The 16,423-nt window shown below is 40.9% G+C and overlaps 1 protein-coding gene across 2 annotated transcripts; it reads right to left on the minus strand.

The window, feature by feature from the left end:
- On the minus strand, window positions 1–10,919 carry pskh1 (protein serine kinase H1). 2 transcript variants are annotated; one of them, XM_061677476.1, is made up of 4 exons: window positions 10,579–10,919; window positions 9,580–10,180; window positions 7,056–7,973; window positions 1–2,991 (listed from the first exon to the last, which is right to left on the minus strand). In XM_061677476.1, the coding sequence occupies exons 2-4, from the start codon at window positions 9,646–9,648 to the stop codon at window positions 2,674–2,676; spliced, it is 1,305 nt and encodes a 434-aa protein (XP_061533460.1). In that variant the 5' UTR covers window positions 9,649–10,180; window positions 10,579–10,919; the 3' UTR covers window positions 1–2,673. The 2 variants fall into 2 exon arrangements, with proteins under 2 accessions (XP_061533460.1, XP_061533461.1); XM_061677477.1 differs by having other exon boundaries at window positions 10,848–10,916.
- Window positions 10,920–16,423: the final 5,504 nt, after the last annotated feature.

Here is a 16,423-nt window from a genome sequence, read left to right on the forward strand (position 1 = left end):
TTTATTGGCACATCATTGTTTCAGACAAACAACAAAATGATAATGAAGAATCAACAAGTTATTTATATATACTATCAAAAATGAATGCTTTTGGGTAACTGCTGTCAACTTCATTTAGGGCATTGTCATTTATATCAAATCACACAATTACATGTACATGGAAAGACATGAAAGTATTGTTGTGCTGACATTCTGCAAAACTAGGGACTTTAGTTATTAAAACAGCACGTGTTCCCAGGTACTTGGCGCAGCTAGCTAATTCAAGCACTTCAAATGATTTATAGTTTTAAAACGTTATATTCTTTGAGGAATCAATCTTGTAAGACTTTAAAGACATTTTATAAGGGGACTCCTCTATGACAACAATGAGAAGCAGTTTCCGCAACTAAATGAGGCATCAAACAGCTGCCTGAGTCGACAAGTGTATTGATATCAGTTCCTATGATAGCCCCAATTACTGTTTTGTGGAAAGACACTCAAAACACATTTCACAGGATAGCACAACCTGGTGTGTATGAGGATAACACATTTATGCAACAGAATGAGAGTGCTAGAAAATGAAGGGAAGCAAAGACTTATCGAAACACTGAGGTCAGCTAAAATGGCTCATGCAGCTGTTTCCAGTATTTGTTGAAAAAGTTCACAACAGCCTTTCTAATTCTTTGTAAATCACAGCAACATTTTCATTGAAGAAATTGTAGCATATTAAAAAAATATATACGTCAATTGAATAATACTGTGCTTGTAGGAGAATCAGTTAATTTTCTCCATTAAGTGCTTCAGGAACTTAAAACACAAAATAACACCATAAAACTCCTTATTTGGGAAACTGTTGGACGACACTTGAAATATTCAGATGTGTTGAACAGTTAAAAATGAAGTGTCCAATAATTTCTGTCGAATGAAACTGTTTTCCAGGTCTGACATTATTTTTTTTACAAACATGCACCCTTTCAATTTTCAAAACAACTTGTAACAAGTTTTAATTATAGAATATGAATTTTGCACAAAATCAGTTTTCTTAAATGAAGGGCAGCTGGAGTGCTGCTGCTATCCCTGTATCCCCAGGTCCTCTTGCAAGGGTGGAATATGCATCAAAACAGAGATTGGAAAGAATTTCAGGTCAGATCAGGCACTCAGTTGGATACTGTAAATTTAAAAATCTTTTAACAGGGCTCAAAACATTAAAAAAAATTAAAGTGTTTTTAGCCCTATAAATGAAGGCTTTTTACATTTACAGTATCTAACGCAGTGCCTCGACCATTCTAACCTCTTTTTAATGAATACGTTCCGATTAGCTCGGTTTTGACTAGGTACAAATAATATATTGGATAGGATTCGAATTATATTCTGGATTTGGTTGGAACATTTTGCTTTACATAAGGCTTTTCAGTATAAGTGCAAATAAGAGGGAACGTACTATTTCCACCTTCAATTAACCTCACACAGAAAGCTGCATAGTTGCATGTGCTAGCATTGTAATTTAAAGTTGAAGTGGCATTTAGTTGCAAATGTTGCTCATTCTTCAGTGGTGTATACCTCACAGGACTTGTGGATTCTCTTGCTCTAGACATCAGTGAAGAGTGTATTAATGGGTCAAACTTTGAAACTACGAGACAGCATGAAACTTAACATGATTTAGGAGCAGCTGTACCAATATTCACCCAGACTTACAAATAGGAACGTCATTGTAGCATTCCAAGTAAAGGTAAAAAAAAAAATATATATATATATATATATATAGCAAATCAATGGAATACCTTCACTCGTTATTTGGCAATAAATGCAAACATTACACATTTACAATTAGTAAGATAAAGGCTTAATGTCCAACACCATTCAGAAACAAGGTGGTCTAAATTTAAATTCGTCAGGTGCAACTTGCAGGTTTTCTCATGAATACTGTGACGAATAAAGGACACCAAGTTAAATGGCCACATAACCTTAAGAATCAAAAGCCATTGCAAGAGGAAGGAGCAGCAATTTCAACTGTGACTCTACACTTCTATGTAAGGCACTTTGAGTGGGGTTGTGTGGATCTACTATACAGAACAGAAAAATCACATTCACAATCTTTTGGCAGGTTAAAAATATAAGTACTAAACAAAGCAATTATGGCAAGATGAGATAATCCTAGACGATTTTTGCCTTTCAAGGTTGCGTTGATGTTGCTGCAAATCTCCAGCGGCCACTCTTCAAGACTAATAGTACATAAATTCACAGCAATTGTCATCAATCATGAGGGTGTGAGGGAATGTTTCCTCTCCTCTTAAGTAACTTCATTAGCCCGACCTCTGTTCAACAGATCCTCGTGGAAGGTCATTATTCCAGTGACCAACTGAATGAAGACTGCCCACATTAATAAATAAATACGTCAAGACACATAACAGTAACAACAGAATAACAGGAAAGAAGTGCTCCATCCTGTTAAAGGACGGACAGATTGACTGAGAGATGATGATGCTAATGTGGTAAAACATCATCGAAAAAAATGCTATGCAAAGTATGCCCTTCAAAGTTCAGGGATTATCATTTTGATTTATTCTAGTTTTGCTGGCAACAGGTACTTCCTCGAAGTTTGTTTATCAAGGCTTTTGACCCATTAGGTTGTTTTCTGAGTGTCTTTTTGGGGGTACCTATTTGACTTTTTCAGTCCACCCACTAAGTTATGCGTCAACCATTATACTGCTGCTGATAGCGTCTGTTTAACTCGCGCAGCTCCTTTTCCCGAACACGACGAGCTTTGTTGGATTTGGTTGAACGACTGGAACGCGTGGACTGGGCCGACTTGGTGCTATGGCAGCGAGATGACGCACGCTTCAGCAGGTTCTGAGATATACAGCGTTGTAGGTTTTTCATGGAGGAGGCAGCAGCCATGCTGACGATCCAGGGGTGCTTGAGCGCCTGGCCAGCAGTCAGCCGCGAGCTAGGATCCACTGTTAGAATCCGCTCCACAAAGTCTTTGGCAAGGTTGGACACACTGGGCCACGGCTGAGGAAAGAAGAAAGAAAGCATTACCTTAACTGCAACTGAACTACAAATCAGCTAATAACAACAAATATACACTGAAGAAAAATTTGTGGCATCAAACAAAAGCGTCGGCATGGCGGCCGAGGGGGTAGCACATTCGCATCACAGTTCTGAAGTTGGGGGTTCAAATCCATGCTCTAACCTCCCAGTGCTTGTTGGGTTTTCTCCAGGGTACTCTGGTTTCCTCCCTTATTCCAAAAATATGTTTCTTAGTTTAACTGAAGATACAGTATAATGAAGCTATTTTACGTTAATGACTTCAATGACGTTCATATCTTTACATGCAGCATCAAATTAAAATTAAATGTAATTGGATGCAAGTAAGCTCAGTCTGTAAATACCAAACGGCACAGTGTATGTAAAAGTAAGTTCCTGTGTTTCAAAAGCACCCTGAACGCGCACCTATTGTAGCAAGTGTGCAGCGTATGTATATTCTGCCCTCCCTGAGTGTGCTTTAAGATGTTTATTGATACTCCAGTTGGAGTTTACGCTTTTCTCTTTAAAAAAAACAAAGACCAAGTCCGAAACCTTGGTGTACTAATAGATTCCGACCTGACCTTCAACAGTCATATCCAATCAATTACTAAAACTGCCTTCTACATCTGAAGAACATATCCTGAGTGAAGGCTTGCATGTGCCAAGCAGACCAGGAGAAGCTCATCCATGCTTTTATTTCAAGTAGACTTGACTATTGTAATGGTCTTCTGACTGGAATCCCCAAAAAGAGCATTAAACAGCTGCAGCTCATTCAGAATGCTGCAGCTAGAGTTCTGACCAGAACAAAGAGGTCAGAGCATATTACTCCAATTCTAAAGTCTTTACACTGGCTCCAGTCAGCTTTAGAATATATTTTAAAGTTCTGCTACTGGTCTATAAATCACTAAATGGTTTAGGTCCTGAATACATGAAAGAAATGCTCATGAAATATAAACCAGGTCAAAACGTGGAGCACAGAGTCCAAAGCAAATATGGTGAAGCAGCATTTAGCTATTATGCTGCACACAAATGGAATAAGTTGCTAACAGAAGTGACGTCAGCCCCAAGTGTGAATGTTTTTAAGTCCAGGTTAAAAACTCTTCTTTTTTTCTCATGCTTTTTCGAGGATTTCCACTTTTAAATATTTCTTGCACTGTACACTGTTGTGATTGTTTTATTTTGTCTTTGTTTTAAATGTTTATAAGATGTTTTTTCTTTGTTTTTAAATGCTTTTAATCATGTAAAGCACATTGATTTACCTTGTGTATGAAATGCATCGTCATCACCCTTCTACCAATATATTCACTCTCTCTCCTGTGGACGTGTCCAAACCATCGAAGTCTGCTCTCTCTAACTTTGTCTCCAAAACAGCTAACCTTGGCTGTCCCTCTGATAAGCTCATTTCTAATTTTATCCAACCTAGAGCGAACCTCAACATCTTCATTTCCACCACCTCCAGCTCTGCTGCATGTTGTCTCTTTAGTGCCACTGTCTCTAATCCGTACATAATGGCTGGCCTCACCACTGTTTTATAAACTTTGCCCTTCATCCTAGCAGAAACGTCTGTCACATAACACACCTGACACCTTCCTACACCCGTTCCAACCTGCTTGGACCCGTTTCTTCACTTCCTTACCACACTCACCATTGCTTTGGACTGTTGACCAAGTATTTAAAGTCTTCCACCCTTGCTATCTCGTCTCCCTGTAGCCACACTCTTCCCCCTCCACCCCTCTCATTCATGCACATATATTCTCTTACTTCGGTTAATCTTCATTCCTCTCCTTTCCAGTGCATGCCTCCATCTTTCTAATTGTTCCTCCACCTGCTCCCTGCTTTCTCAATGTCATCTGCAAACATCATGGTCCATGAGGATTCCAGTCTAACCTCATATGTCAGCCTATCCATCACCACTACAAACAGGAAAGGGCTCAAGGCTGATCCGTGATGCAGTTCCATCTCCACCTTAAACTCCTCTGTCAATTACATTTTCACACAGGCGTAGCAGCTTTGAATAGCCTAATTTATTTTCCTTAATAAATAAAATCACCATTGGAAAAACTGCATTTTATGTTTACTATGGCTGATATTTGCATTTGTTTGATGATCTTAAAGTGGGGAAACTATGCAAAAAATAATTTGAGAGGGGGGAAAACTTTTTTCATGGCACTGTATTCATACATTGTGGCATGGCTAACATCCAGGCTCTGTGGTTTCCTTTCAGTGGTTTTAATGATTAAAATGTTGTAGACTTTGTCTTGCGTGTCTGACACTGAGAGCGCTTCAATCTGCACTCATCTGAACACAGTTCACACTGTGGTTCTCATCAACTATTGCAAAACTTCTGGCCTATTATTTGTGCTGGAAAGGCTGTATGTGGGGCAAAGATTAACTTCAGAGTCTGCCTTTGTAAAGCTTACTGACACACTCTAAAACAGTATAATCAGCTCTTATACCAAACACTGAATAAAAATGCATAGCATGCATATACACAATTTGCTTCTACTCTACTAAGACCTTCCTCATACAAGAGTATTAGGGCCACATTGAGAAAAAAAATACTATAAAGAATAAAATCATAATATTACAAAGAAAAAAAGGAGAAATGTTACTAAAATAAATGTTTAATGTTACATGAAAACTCCTGTTAAATTGCCCTTAAGTTTCACAAACAAGCGTACAGTACCCCATGTTTACCACATCACACAATCTAGGGAATGAGCAGTCAAATGTAATTGTGCAAACATTTGTGTATGTAGCCAAGACCACACCGGCTGAATTTGCATATTTTGTTGCGTTTCCTTCAATTATTAACGAGAAGTTTTTTTTTTTTAAGTGTAATTTTAAAAGCTAAATAATGGATGGCATTTAAGCAAAGGCAAAATAAGAGAGCAGTGGCTGGTCCTTTTTATTGGCCATTTCTGAATTTGAAGTTAGTTCATTCTGTGTTATGACATAATCCTTAACATCGCTCTGTCGCTCAATACATTTAACATTAATATCCGTAAACTAATAAGATAATTGTAAGCACGTTTCCTAACTAATACAAGATGTACTAGCGGTGCTTAAACGTAAGACTACCAATAGAGGATGTCTGCTCCAGAGGTGGGGAGAGTAACAAAATATTGTCCTCAAGTAAGAGTACTTTTACTTGACAATAATGTGATTCAAGTAAAAGTAAAAAGTAATCCTCCAAAAAATAATTAAGAGTAAAACGTACACAGTGAAATAATTACTCAAGTACTGAGTAAATAGCACAAACCATTTAAATAAATAAATAAAATAAATAAATACATTTCAATTTGCTGCACGGTGTTTTCTCACGTTATAAGTGAGCTGAAATATCCACGTTTGGGCAGACAGTGCCAGAAAAATACTACAATACATGAAAGCTGTTGTTTTTTGTTTGTCTAAATGTAAACAAGAGTAGCGCGCCGTTGCCTTCATGGTAACGACGACCTTCCCAAAATGGTGGCCACTTAGGCACAACGATCAGCCGGGCTGGCTTATCTAGTGTTAATACCTATGCCTGGGAAGCCCAATAGAACATGTTTGAGGCCATGTGACTTTCTTGTGTTGTTTGATTGATGAACTAGACTTTAACGTCACTAGTGCTTAAATTAGATTGCCGGAAACAGTGCCCAATGCGGAAGTCGAAGTCATAGTCTCGCGAAATAGTTGATAAATTAGCAATAATTGATAAATAAAAGTAGCGAGTGACATTTCAATCATTGTAACAGAGTAAAAGTACCGTTACCGCTAGCTGCCAGCGTTCAGGGAGTATGAAACAGCCTATGACGACAGCGGCGACCCCCCAAGGAATAATTCATGGGATCTATAAGATTCATGTAAATGGCCTATTTTGAGTTCAAAACGGCAAATTTCGCCAAAAGGCGACTGACTTGCATGGATGTATATATAATACAGCAAAAACACAATCAACCTGTGCATGGATGTATATATAATACAGCAAAAACACAATCAACCTGTGGAATTTTCCTCTAAATATGAAAAACACTGTCAATGCGTGTTGTTTGTCAACTCCTCACCTCTCCTGAGAAGCTGTACTTCCCCTTGAGGATCTGCCGGTAGAGCCTCATACGGTTGTCGTCCTCAAAGGGCATGGTTCCACACAGCAGGATGTATGAGATCACCCCCAATGCCCACATGTCGACAGCATTCGTGTAGGGTTTCCTCACCAGGATCTCAGGGGCAATGTACTCAGGCGTGCCGCAAGTGGTCTTCATCAGACACTCGTCTCCCTTCTTTCTGCTGTTGGCCAAGCCAAAGTCAGTGATGATGATCTTAGAGTCGGCGCCGGGGTGATAATACAGCAGGTTTTCGGGCTTCAAGTCTCGGTGCGTGATCCCCAAAGTGTGGAGATATTTGACGCCATCCAGCACCATCTGCAGCACCCGGGTAGCATCTCGCTCTGTGAAGGAGCCACGAGCAATGATGCGGTCAAACAGCTCTCCTCCGGTGGCCAGCTCCATTACCATGTAAACGCGCTCAGCCGTCTCAAAGACCTCCATGAGCTGGATTATGTTGGTGTGGCGAACCCGTCGAAGAACGCACAGCTCGGACTCACAAACCTCCCTTCCCTCCCTGAACCGCGTCTCGATCATCTTTATGGCATACGGCTGCCGAGTGCTCTTGTGCTCCACGCGGACAACCCTGCTAAAACTCCCTCGACCTATCAGAGCTTTGATGTCGTACTTGGCCGTGACTCGTGGGTCAAACTTGGCTCGATATTTGGCCACCTTTTTCCGTTGAGGGTCTGACACCTCAGGTGGGTTTTTAGGGTGTTGGGTGGAGGCGACAGTAGTGGCAGCTTGTGCCTGAGTAAGAGATGGGGAGGTGGAGCCCGCCTTGTCGCTTCCCACTCCATCGGCCTCACCGACCTTGCTAGCTGTACCATCTCCTCGAATGAAGTGCTTGTAGATGTCTGTTTGAAGGGGGGGATCCACCTGAAAGAAAATATATGAGTCGGTCCCAGATGAATCATACATAACAGCACAGTAAGGAAGAGGAGAAAAAACATAAAATGACCTCAAGCGTGGATTTAGGTACAGACCCTTATTAGTAAATTGCATTAACATGGCATCACTGAGTGATCACTTCAACAGAATTAAAATGTATCTGTGTTTTCCTGAGCCCATCTACTTGAACAAATTGCTAAAATTCGATGTAATTTAGACATACATGCTACTGTTAAGAATACAGTATTCCCCTGCTGCAGTGAACTGTGAAATATTCGCCTGTTCACTTATATTTTGGGGGGGGAATTTATCCTCTGTTAGTCACTAAACAACTCACCTATTGACTGTTTTGTGCTCAGGCCAACGCCCTGTCTCATATTAACAGTATTATAACAGTATTGCTTTGGCACCATCTTGTGGCCTCTTGGTGCCAAGGAACAATGTTGAAGTGAGTTGAGGAACTTTATGTAGTGCTTTGCCGCTATCATGTGGCATCTTGGTGCCAAGGAACTACATCTAATGAGTTAAGGAGCTTCACCTATAATCAATTATAAACCCTTATTGGGGGCATCACTTGCAGATTTTCGCTGTGTGCAGCAGGGTTCAGACCTTATTCACAAAGGAACACCAATTCTTGGGGAATAGGGACCGAGCCCTGTCGTAAATAGCAAAAACCTTCAAGTATAATTGACATCCTCCTAACATGGTTTACACTTGTCAAGATGGCAACAAAGCACTACTTTTGTCAAAAATCATACTACTCAATTGAAAATGCCCATCCTGTGAAAGTTTTTTTTTTTTTTTTTTTTTTTAAACAAATGAGTCAATGTGGGTGAGTGAACAGTCTAAAGATGGTAAACACGATATTTGCTACGGAAAGCTATTCATGACAATCTCCACATAGCATTATTCCACCTACTAGCAAACAGAAGTTCAGAATATTCTGATACAGATTCTCCCATCAAATTAAAAATAAAGAATTTACCCCACAGTTAATGAAATTTAGCCAAAAGCCCATTTTAATAATAACCCAGGCTTGTTTTTACTGTTATTTACCATGGCCATTTTTAATCGTGTCATCAGTATAAGTAAAATATAAGTACTTCTCAGAAAATGCACTGCAGTTCTACACCAGCTCAGAATAAAACTAGAGTCAACCCCCGCTATATTGTGGTTTCCGCTTCGCAGTCCCACTAGATTGCGTATTTTTGGCGTTATTACAGTTGGTACTCATTTTTTTTTTTTTACACTGTAGAATATTTTTGTGTTATCCATTGCTCTTACGGTCTCTCAAAATACTTAAATGTTTTAAGTCTGTTTAAAACCCTTTAAAAAAAAACATAAGTGCTGTCTGTGAAAGCTATAAAAACATGCCTAGGGTGTATTTAACAAGGGTATTTTTATATCGCGTATTTCACTTATTGGGGGGTGGTATGGAACGTAACCCCGGCGGTGGGGGGGATTAATGTACTAAATACAGCAATGTATATTATAATAATGATTCTGACAGCATCAATCAAAACTTGCATCAGTTTTTTTGTAGATTGAGCAGCTGTACATAATGAGTGCAATTTAAACAATATCCTTTACTGACCTTTTTAACCAGGTCCAACTGAACATCCCCTGGAGGCTCAGGGAGGACCTTACTGTTCCTGCACCCCATCACATAACTCGGGGACTCAGCCCAGCCAGCCACGCAGGCCACCAGGAGCCCTGCCTCATCACCGCAACAGCCGACTCAATGTCGTCCAGGCTGCGGCCCGACTCAGACAGGGGGGCATCAGCAGTCACTGATCTTGAATGTATCAGATCCATCGACTAATGCAAAACGTTTCATTTTCATTACCTCAATATCACAAACATGTTGGATGTCTCCTCCCTCCAGCAAATATGTTATTACTCCATGTCACCATCTGTTGCTTTGCCTGAAGATCAGATCTGACGCTCATGTCAGACAACCTAATATTTTGAGCACTTGAGATCAAATTGCATGGGTAAGCAGGGAGGCTTGAGGGGGAAAACCCACTGACAATAGAAGGGAGGAAAGCCCTGCAGGATCCAACATTAAACATGAGCTTGGTTGCCTTCAGGACAAGTGCAAACTTCAATAAGTGTTTCCACTTAAAGTATGTGTCGGGGGCAAGGTCAGCATCAATATCTTCATAGGCATAGCTGTTGAAGTGAAGATGCACACTCTGGAACGTAGAACATAAAACTGTCGTTAACACCACTGCAAAACATACGTGTATCAGTTCTGTGACATTTAGCAACAAACAGTAGGTTATATACAGTTCTAAAACTCTGATTATTTGTAATGTAAAGACACGACAATATTTTCAAAGCAATTTTATACAATTGTTGTAGGTGTGAATTCTATTCCATAGTTGAAGACCAGATTGTCATGTGTACCTTTGTGAGAATTAGTCCAAAAGTTTTGTTTAAGCCGGGCAACCAGGCCCTTCTGATGCTCAACTTTTCCTCAAACAAAGACAGAAACTGAGTATTTTGATAGAATTGGTCAGTACTGAGTATCCCGTACAGGCGCCCGCACACAAAGTTGAAGTCGCATAACAAAGCAAAGTTTCATTGTCACCTTATTCATGCCAAATAGCGATGGCGAAGCTGAGCATGCTAACTAGCAAGCTAGCAGCAGGGCAGGACTCCCAAGTTTGCCAAATCCAGCCTCCTCACCCCACTATCACTCAGCTGGCCTCTCCATTTTCAAGTCGCTAACTTTTCAAATTCTATCTTCAAGATAAAGGCGTCAAAACCCCTCAACGCAGTAAGAACGACGGTTAGACTCAAATCCGCATCTGACGGTGTCCTTCGTATACGGTGTCAAGTTTAAAGTTGTCATTAGACCTTGCAAACTTTCCTTGTCGGATGTTTTTCTGGTCGGTGTTTGTCAATGTCGAGCAGCACCACCTTCCCTTAGCCAGAATACACACAAACTCGCTCACTCGCTTTTTTTCCCGCTTTATATTTTCAAAATAAAACCCATTTTTTATTTTTTTTAATTTTATTTATTTTTTTACTCACGCTGTAAGTAGGAAGGTGTTTGATAGGTGTGTAAGAAGGCTTGAATTTCACACTTTTACTTAAGTAAACGTAAAAAGTACAGTATTAAATGTACTTAAGTACTGTACAAAATAAAAAGTGTATTTAAAAAAATAATCATTTACTGTCAATTATACAATACCCATTTTAATAACCTAACCTTAAATGTATGTTGTTGTTTTTTTTCATTTGTTTGCTGGAGAATTTTTAAATGCCAGAAATGAGTCCATCCATCCATTTTCTGAGCCGCTTCTCCTCACTAGGGTCGCGGGTGTGCTGGAGCCTTTCTCAGCTGGCATCGGACAGGAGACGGGGTACACCCTGAACTGGTTGCCAGCCAATCGCAGGGTACATACAAACAAACAACCATTCGCACTCACAGTCACGCCTACGGGCAATTTAGAGTGTTCAATTAAAGTGCATGTTTTTGGGATGTGGGAGGAAACCGGAGTGCCCGGAGAAAACCCACGCAGGCACGGGGAGAACATGCAAACTCCACACAGGCGGGGGCCGGGGATTGAACCCGGGTCCTCAGAACTGTGAGGCTGACACTCTAACCAGTGGGCCGCCGTACCGCCCAACACAACAAATTATTCTGGTAGCTGACAGCATCAAACAATTCTCTTACATAAGGCCAATGTTGGGGAATATCTTGCTTCTCCAAATCTTTTGCCATCATTGTTTTTTATCCTGGATGGTTCCATTCTTCTATGTTCCTGCCATCCGTGTTTTCTCTGCCCCATAAATCCCCAAGATCTCAACATTTCATCAATCAAAATCTCAACCGCAATTGTATTTGTATATGGCACATTTCTGTTTTCGAATGTAGAGAGTAAAACAAAGTAATTGTAATATTTGCACATTTAGAAACAATAAACACAAATGTCTACTATCACTTGACTTATTAAAATAGTCTCATTGTAGTTTTAATAATACAGTACTGTGGAGATGCGGTAAATAAGACAGGGAGACGAGAACCAGTGATGTCACTTTGCTCTCCCCATACAAACTGAGTGTTTTCACGTCAAACATCCAACCACTCCCTTTGAAGCCATCAACCCACTTTGAAGCTTTCATATCCTGCTCCTCCTGAATGTCTCCCTTTTATGGTTCACCGCAGCACTATGCTTTATTTGTTCCTGTCCTCTCATTCCGTTGTAAATCTAAACATGTATACTTGTACACTTGAGCCTGTCCAGTCGACCATCATCTCTTCCTGACTCCAGCTTGCTGTAAAGACATGAACTGTAAATCTTTCATTCTGTATGAAATGTGACTGACCCTTGTCCTTGGATGTGTTGCATCCACTTAATCTCTCTTTAATCTTTACAAAATCTTAACAAAATTAGGCCAGAAGAGAGGTACTAATGAGATTAAATAGCATAAAATGCAAATAACTAAAAACTAAATAACAACATCGGTGGGGTGGGAGGAGTGATGACAATTCTAAGGGCCCGTGACTGGCAGAGTCATGAGAATTTTCAATAAGTATTTGCATGGAGGGCAGCACACTGCAGTAGTGGTTAGCACATCTGCCTGACAATTCCGTGGCCACTCCGTTGGTGGGCGCAGCCCCACCGCAGATGCACCCAATTTAGTATTTTTCTCGACAAAAATTTGCGATCGGCATCCACCCCCCCCCCCCGCCGGTGAAAATTTGTTTCGGCCATCCCACAAAAACGTTCTGGCTGCGCCCCTGTGTATAAGTCAGGACAAGACAGACTCACACACCTATACAAGACAGGTCTCCATACAACTGTTTAGTCTATATCAGTGATTCGCAACCAGTGTTCCCCCGGCACAATAGTGTGCCGTGAGCGCGCTTCAGGTGTGCCGTGGGAAATTATCCAATATTACATAATTGCTCATAAAATTGTTTATTTACAAGAAATAATGTATGTTTGCTCATCTATTTATGCCAGTGAGGCATAATGACAGACAGAACAAATTAATTGTCTTCTATTAGATGGCAGGAAGTACATACAGTAATTATTGTATCCACTTTTTGTGACGTTTTTGTTTGTTGGTGTGTAAAATATGTGCCTTGGCTCCATAAAGGTTGGAAATCACTGGTCTATATGCATAGACTCATTTCATGTTAGCAACCTGGTGACACAAGAAAAGCTGCTCACCGTTGTCATCTATCTACCCATGCAGTACACTTTTACTTTGAAGGCAAATCACTCAATATCCGTGTTGACTATCATCGCTAGCCTGACGGGGCTCCTCTTCCTCCTAACTTCTTTTGTAGAGACGTGACGACCTCCCTCGGGCTGTCTCGACCCCGCTAAGTCATCTCCGTCACTTCCTGGATACAGGGGGAAGTTTGCCAAAAGTGCTGACTTCTGGCTTGGAAAAGTACTAGAAATACGAGAGGCAAGTCATCCTCCTCACATCAAAGTTCCAAGTTGGTGCAGATTGACTTTTATGTGACCCATGTCTGATAAGAGCCAGCCTCAATTAACACCATCTAACAGAATCTATTGATGATGTTGCAGTTCATTCCCAGAGCTCCTCAGCATCTGAGTCAAATCTGAACGATATGGAACTAATAACAACAATTTTTATTATTCCCTTATGTGGTGGGGGTCCCAATGAGCTCCATTGTACCACCCCTGGTACGCGCTCAACCAAGCACCTTAATTCAGTACATACATGAGGAGGTTCACTTTTTCGTAGTGAAACATTCACATTTTAATTTAGCACAAAGACCTTACTGCAATCCTGACTGTAGGTCTTACAATGTGTGAAAAATGAATATAGGGGCTTTCCAACCGCAGGAACCTTTGCAGGAACTTCCCTAGCTGCCCTGGTAGATCGAGTTCCCCTTGTGTCCCCACCGGAAAAAAAACTACCAGGGTACGGAAGGTTCCCCCTGGTTTATTTTGTTCCTCCTGGCGGATAGGGTCTTCCGAGAACTACCAGCCTGGATAAAGGCTTAGGTTTTAAAGGTATCAAAAATATTTTAAATTTAGAACAAGATATAGGCGGCATGGTGACCCACTGGTTAGCCTCATCAGCCTCGCAGTTCTGAGGAACGGGGTTCAATCCCTGGCCCCGCCTGTGTGGAGTTTGCATGTTCTCCCCGTGCCTGCGTGGGTTTTCTCCGGGCACTCCGTTTTCCTCCCACATCCCAAAAACATGCAACTCTAAATTGCCCGTAGGTGTGCATGTGCGTGCGAATGGTTGTTTGTATGTGCCCTGCGATTGGCTGGCAACCAGTTCAGGGTGTACCCCGCCTCCTGCCCGATGATAGCTGGGATAGGCTCCAGCACGCCCGCGACCCTAGTGAGGAGAAGCGGCTCAGAAAATGGATGGATGGAGAACAAGATATAAAATAAAACATTGAAAGCTTGAATTACCAGCAATTTTTTAGATCCAGTAGGTGTCAGTAATGAGCAACATCAGCCTCATCACCCTACCCTGAACTAATAGGTGCGATGGAAACACAAACCACATGAGCCACCTTTTGCTATGAGGAATTCTAAGTTCCTGGGCTGGTTGGTGAAAAAGCCCCTTATGTGGCAGTTTTAATATAATATACTGTGTATTTAGCACATTTAAATTTAATATTACTGTATTTAAAGGGTAGTGTTGTGCTCGAGACCACACTATCCGAGACCAAGACTTGCCTGAGACCAGAGCCTTCCGAGACCGAGTCAAGACCAAGACCGAGACAAGCCAAGACGGTGACAAGACCAAAACCATATAAATCAATTTTAAAAACCATGATAAGGTTGAACAGTTAAAGTGCATTGGCATTATTTTCTTCTTAATACATTTGACAGCCAAAAACACAGGTGTCTTCAACTCATTCAAAGCACAACATGCATGGCGTGCTGGAGCCTATCCCAGCTAACTCTGGGCGAGAGGCGGGGTAAACCCTGAACTGGTCGCCAGCCAATCGCAGGCCACATACAAACAAACAACAATTCACACTCACATTCACACCTATGGGCAATTTAGAGTCTTCAATTAACCTACCATGCATGTTTTTGGGGTTTGGGAGGAAACCGGAGTACATGGAGAAAGCCCACGCAGGGTCGGGGAGAACACTTGAACCCGGGTCCTCAGAACTGTGAGGCAGACATGCTAACCAGTCGTCCACTGTGCCGTTACATGCAAAATCTCAAATATATGCTTAATTCTTGCAAAAAATAAGTAAATCTGAAGAATAAATAAATATGAAGAAGAGCTTGGAGAAGAGACATTTAGGCACCTAAACATGCACGATGGTGCCAAGTGTCAAGTCGAGACATGCAAATCCCGACTCAAGTCACAGGTCCTACACTTTGAGTTTCGAGTCCTTTCGAGTCATTTTAACAACAAAATAAAAATATATTTTAATATATATAATATAGGTGGCACGTGCCCGACTGGTTAGCACGTCCGGCTGACAGTTCTGAGGACCCGTGTTCAAATCCGGTCTCGGCTGTGTGGAGTTTGTATGTTCTCGCTGTGCCTGCCTGGGTTTTCTCCGAGTACTCCAGTTACCTTCCACTTGTCCAAAACATGCACGGTAGGTTAATTGAACTCTAAATTGTCCATAGGTATGAATGTGAGGGCGCATGGTTGTTTGTTTCTATGTGCCCTGCGATTGTCTGGCAACCAGTTTAGGGTGTACTCCGCCCTCTTGCCCAGAGATGGGATAGGGTCCATGGATGGATGGTTGCTGAAAAAAAAAAAAAAAAAAAAACACGTAGGGATTGGAATTCAAGTTTAAACCAAAATTTTTATTCACACAGGACATTCACATTAGATATCTTACACTGTCACAACCGGAAATGAACACACAAACATGTTTTACAAAATTGCATTGGCCTGTCATACTAAATAAAACAAGAAAACAACTTTTCATTCAAATGAAGCGGTAGCTCTTTAAATCTTCCTCTTTATTCATTCACGTTGGGCGAAACCACATTAAATCACCACCCAAACACACCACAAATGCAAAGAATACAGTTATGAAGCTGGGATAGGCTCCAGCATACCCGCGACCCTAGTGAGGATAAGCAGTGTAGAAAATAGATGGATGGATAATATTTATATTTAATTAATATGTGTATATTATATACTGCCTTTATATATTTAATATGTTTTAAAATCCATGTTTATTTATCGAAACAAAATTTGATAAAGAAGTGCTTTGAACCTATACAAGAAAACTTAGGGGGCGACTCAAAATTTCAAAGCCAATCAACAAAGGGGGCTTCGTTTATTGCCCCTTCAAAACCGATTGATAGTAGATTTTCAGTTATTCTATGAAAATGCTATCCTATGACTTTCTTTTCTCACTTTATTTCTGAAGTGATATTAAACAGACCTGATACAAATAGAAATCTGCATCCAGTGGTGCTGCAATTAGTAATCGAGTATTCTAA

Source organism: Phycodurus eques, chromosome 5 (genome assembly GCF_024500275.1).
Source record: "Phycodurus eques isolate BA_2022a chromosome 5, UOR_Pequ_1.1, whole genome shotgun sequence".
Lineage (NCBI taxonomy): Eukaryota > Metazoa > Chordata > Actinopteri > Syngnathiformes > Syngnathidae > Phycodurus > Phycodurus eques.

Excerpts from the sequence above, each read along its gene's own strand:
- pskh1 (XM_061677476.1), bottom strand. The coding sequence starts at position 9,648 with ATGGGGTGCAGGAACAGTAAGGTCCTCCCTGAGCCTCCAGGGGATGTT. Across the intron at positions 7,974-9,579 it reads AGTTGGACCTGGTTAAAAAG|GTGGATCCCCCCCTTCAAAC; the intron begins GTCAGTAAAGGA and ends ATTTTCTTTCAG. Across the intron at positions 2,992-7,055 it reads AGTACAGCTTCTCAGGAGAG|CCGTGGCCCAGTGTGTCCAA; the intron begins GTGAGGAGTTGA and ends TTCTTTCCTCAG.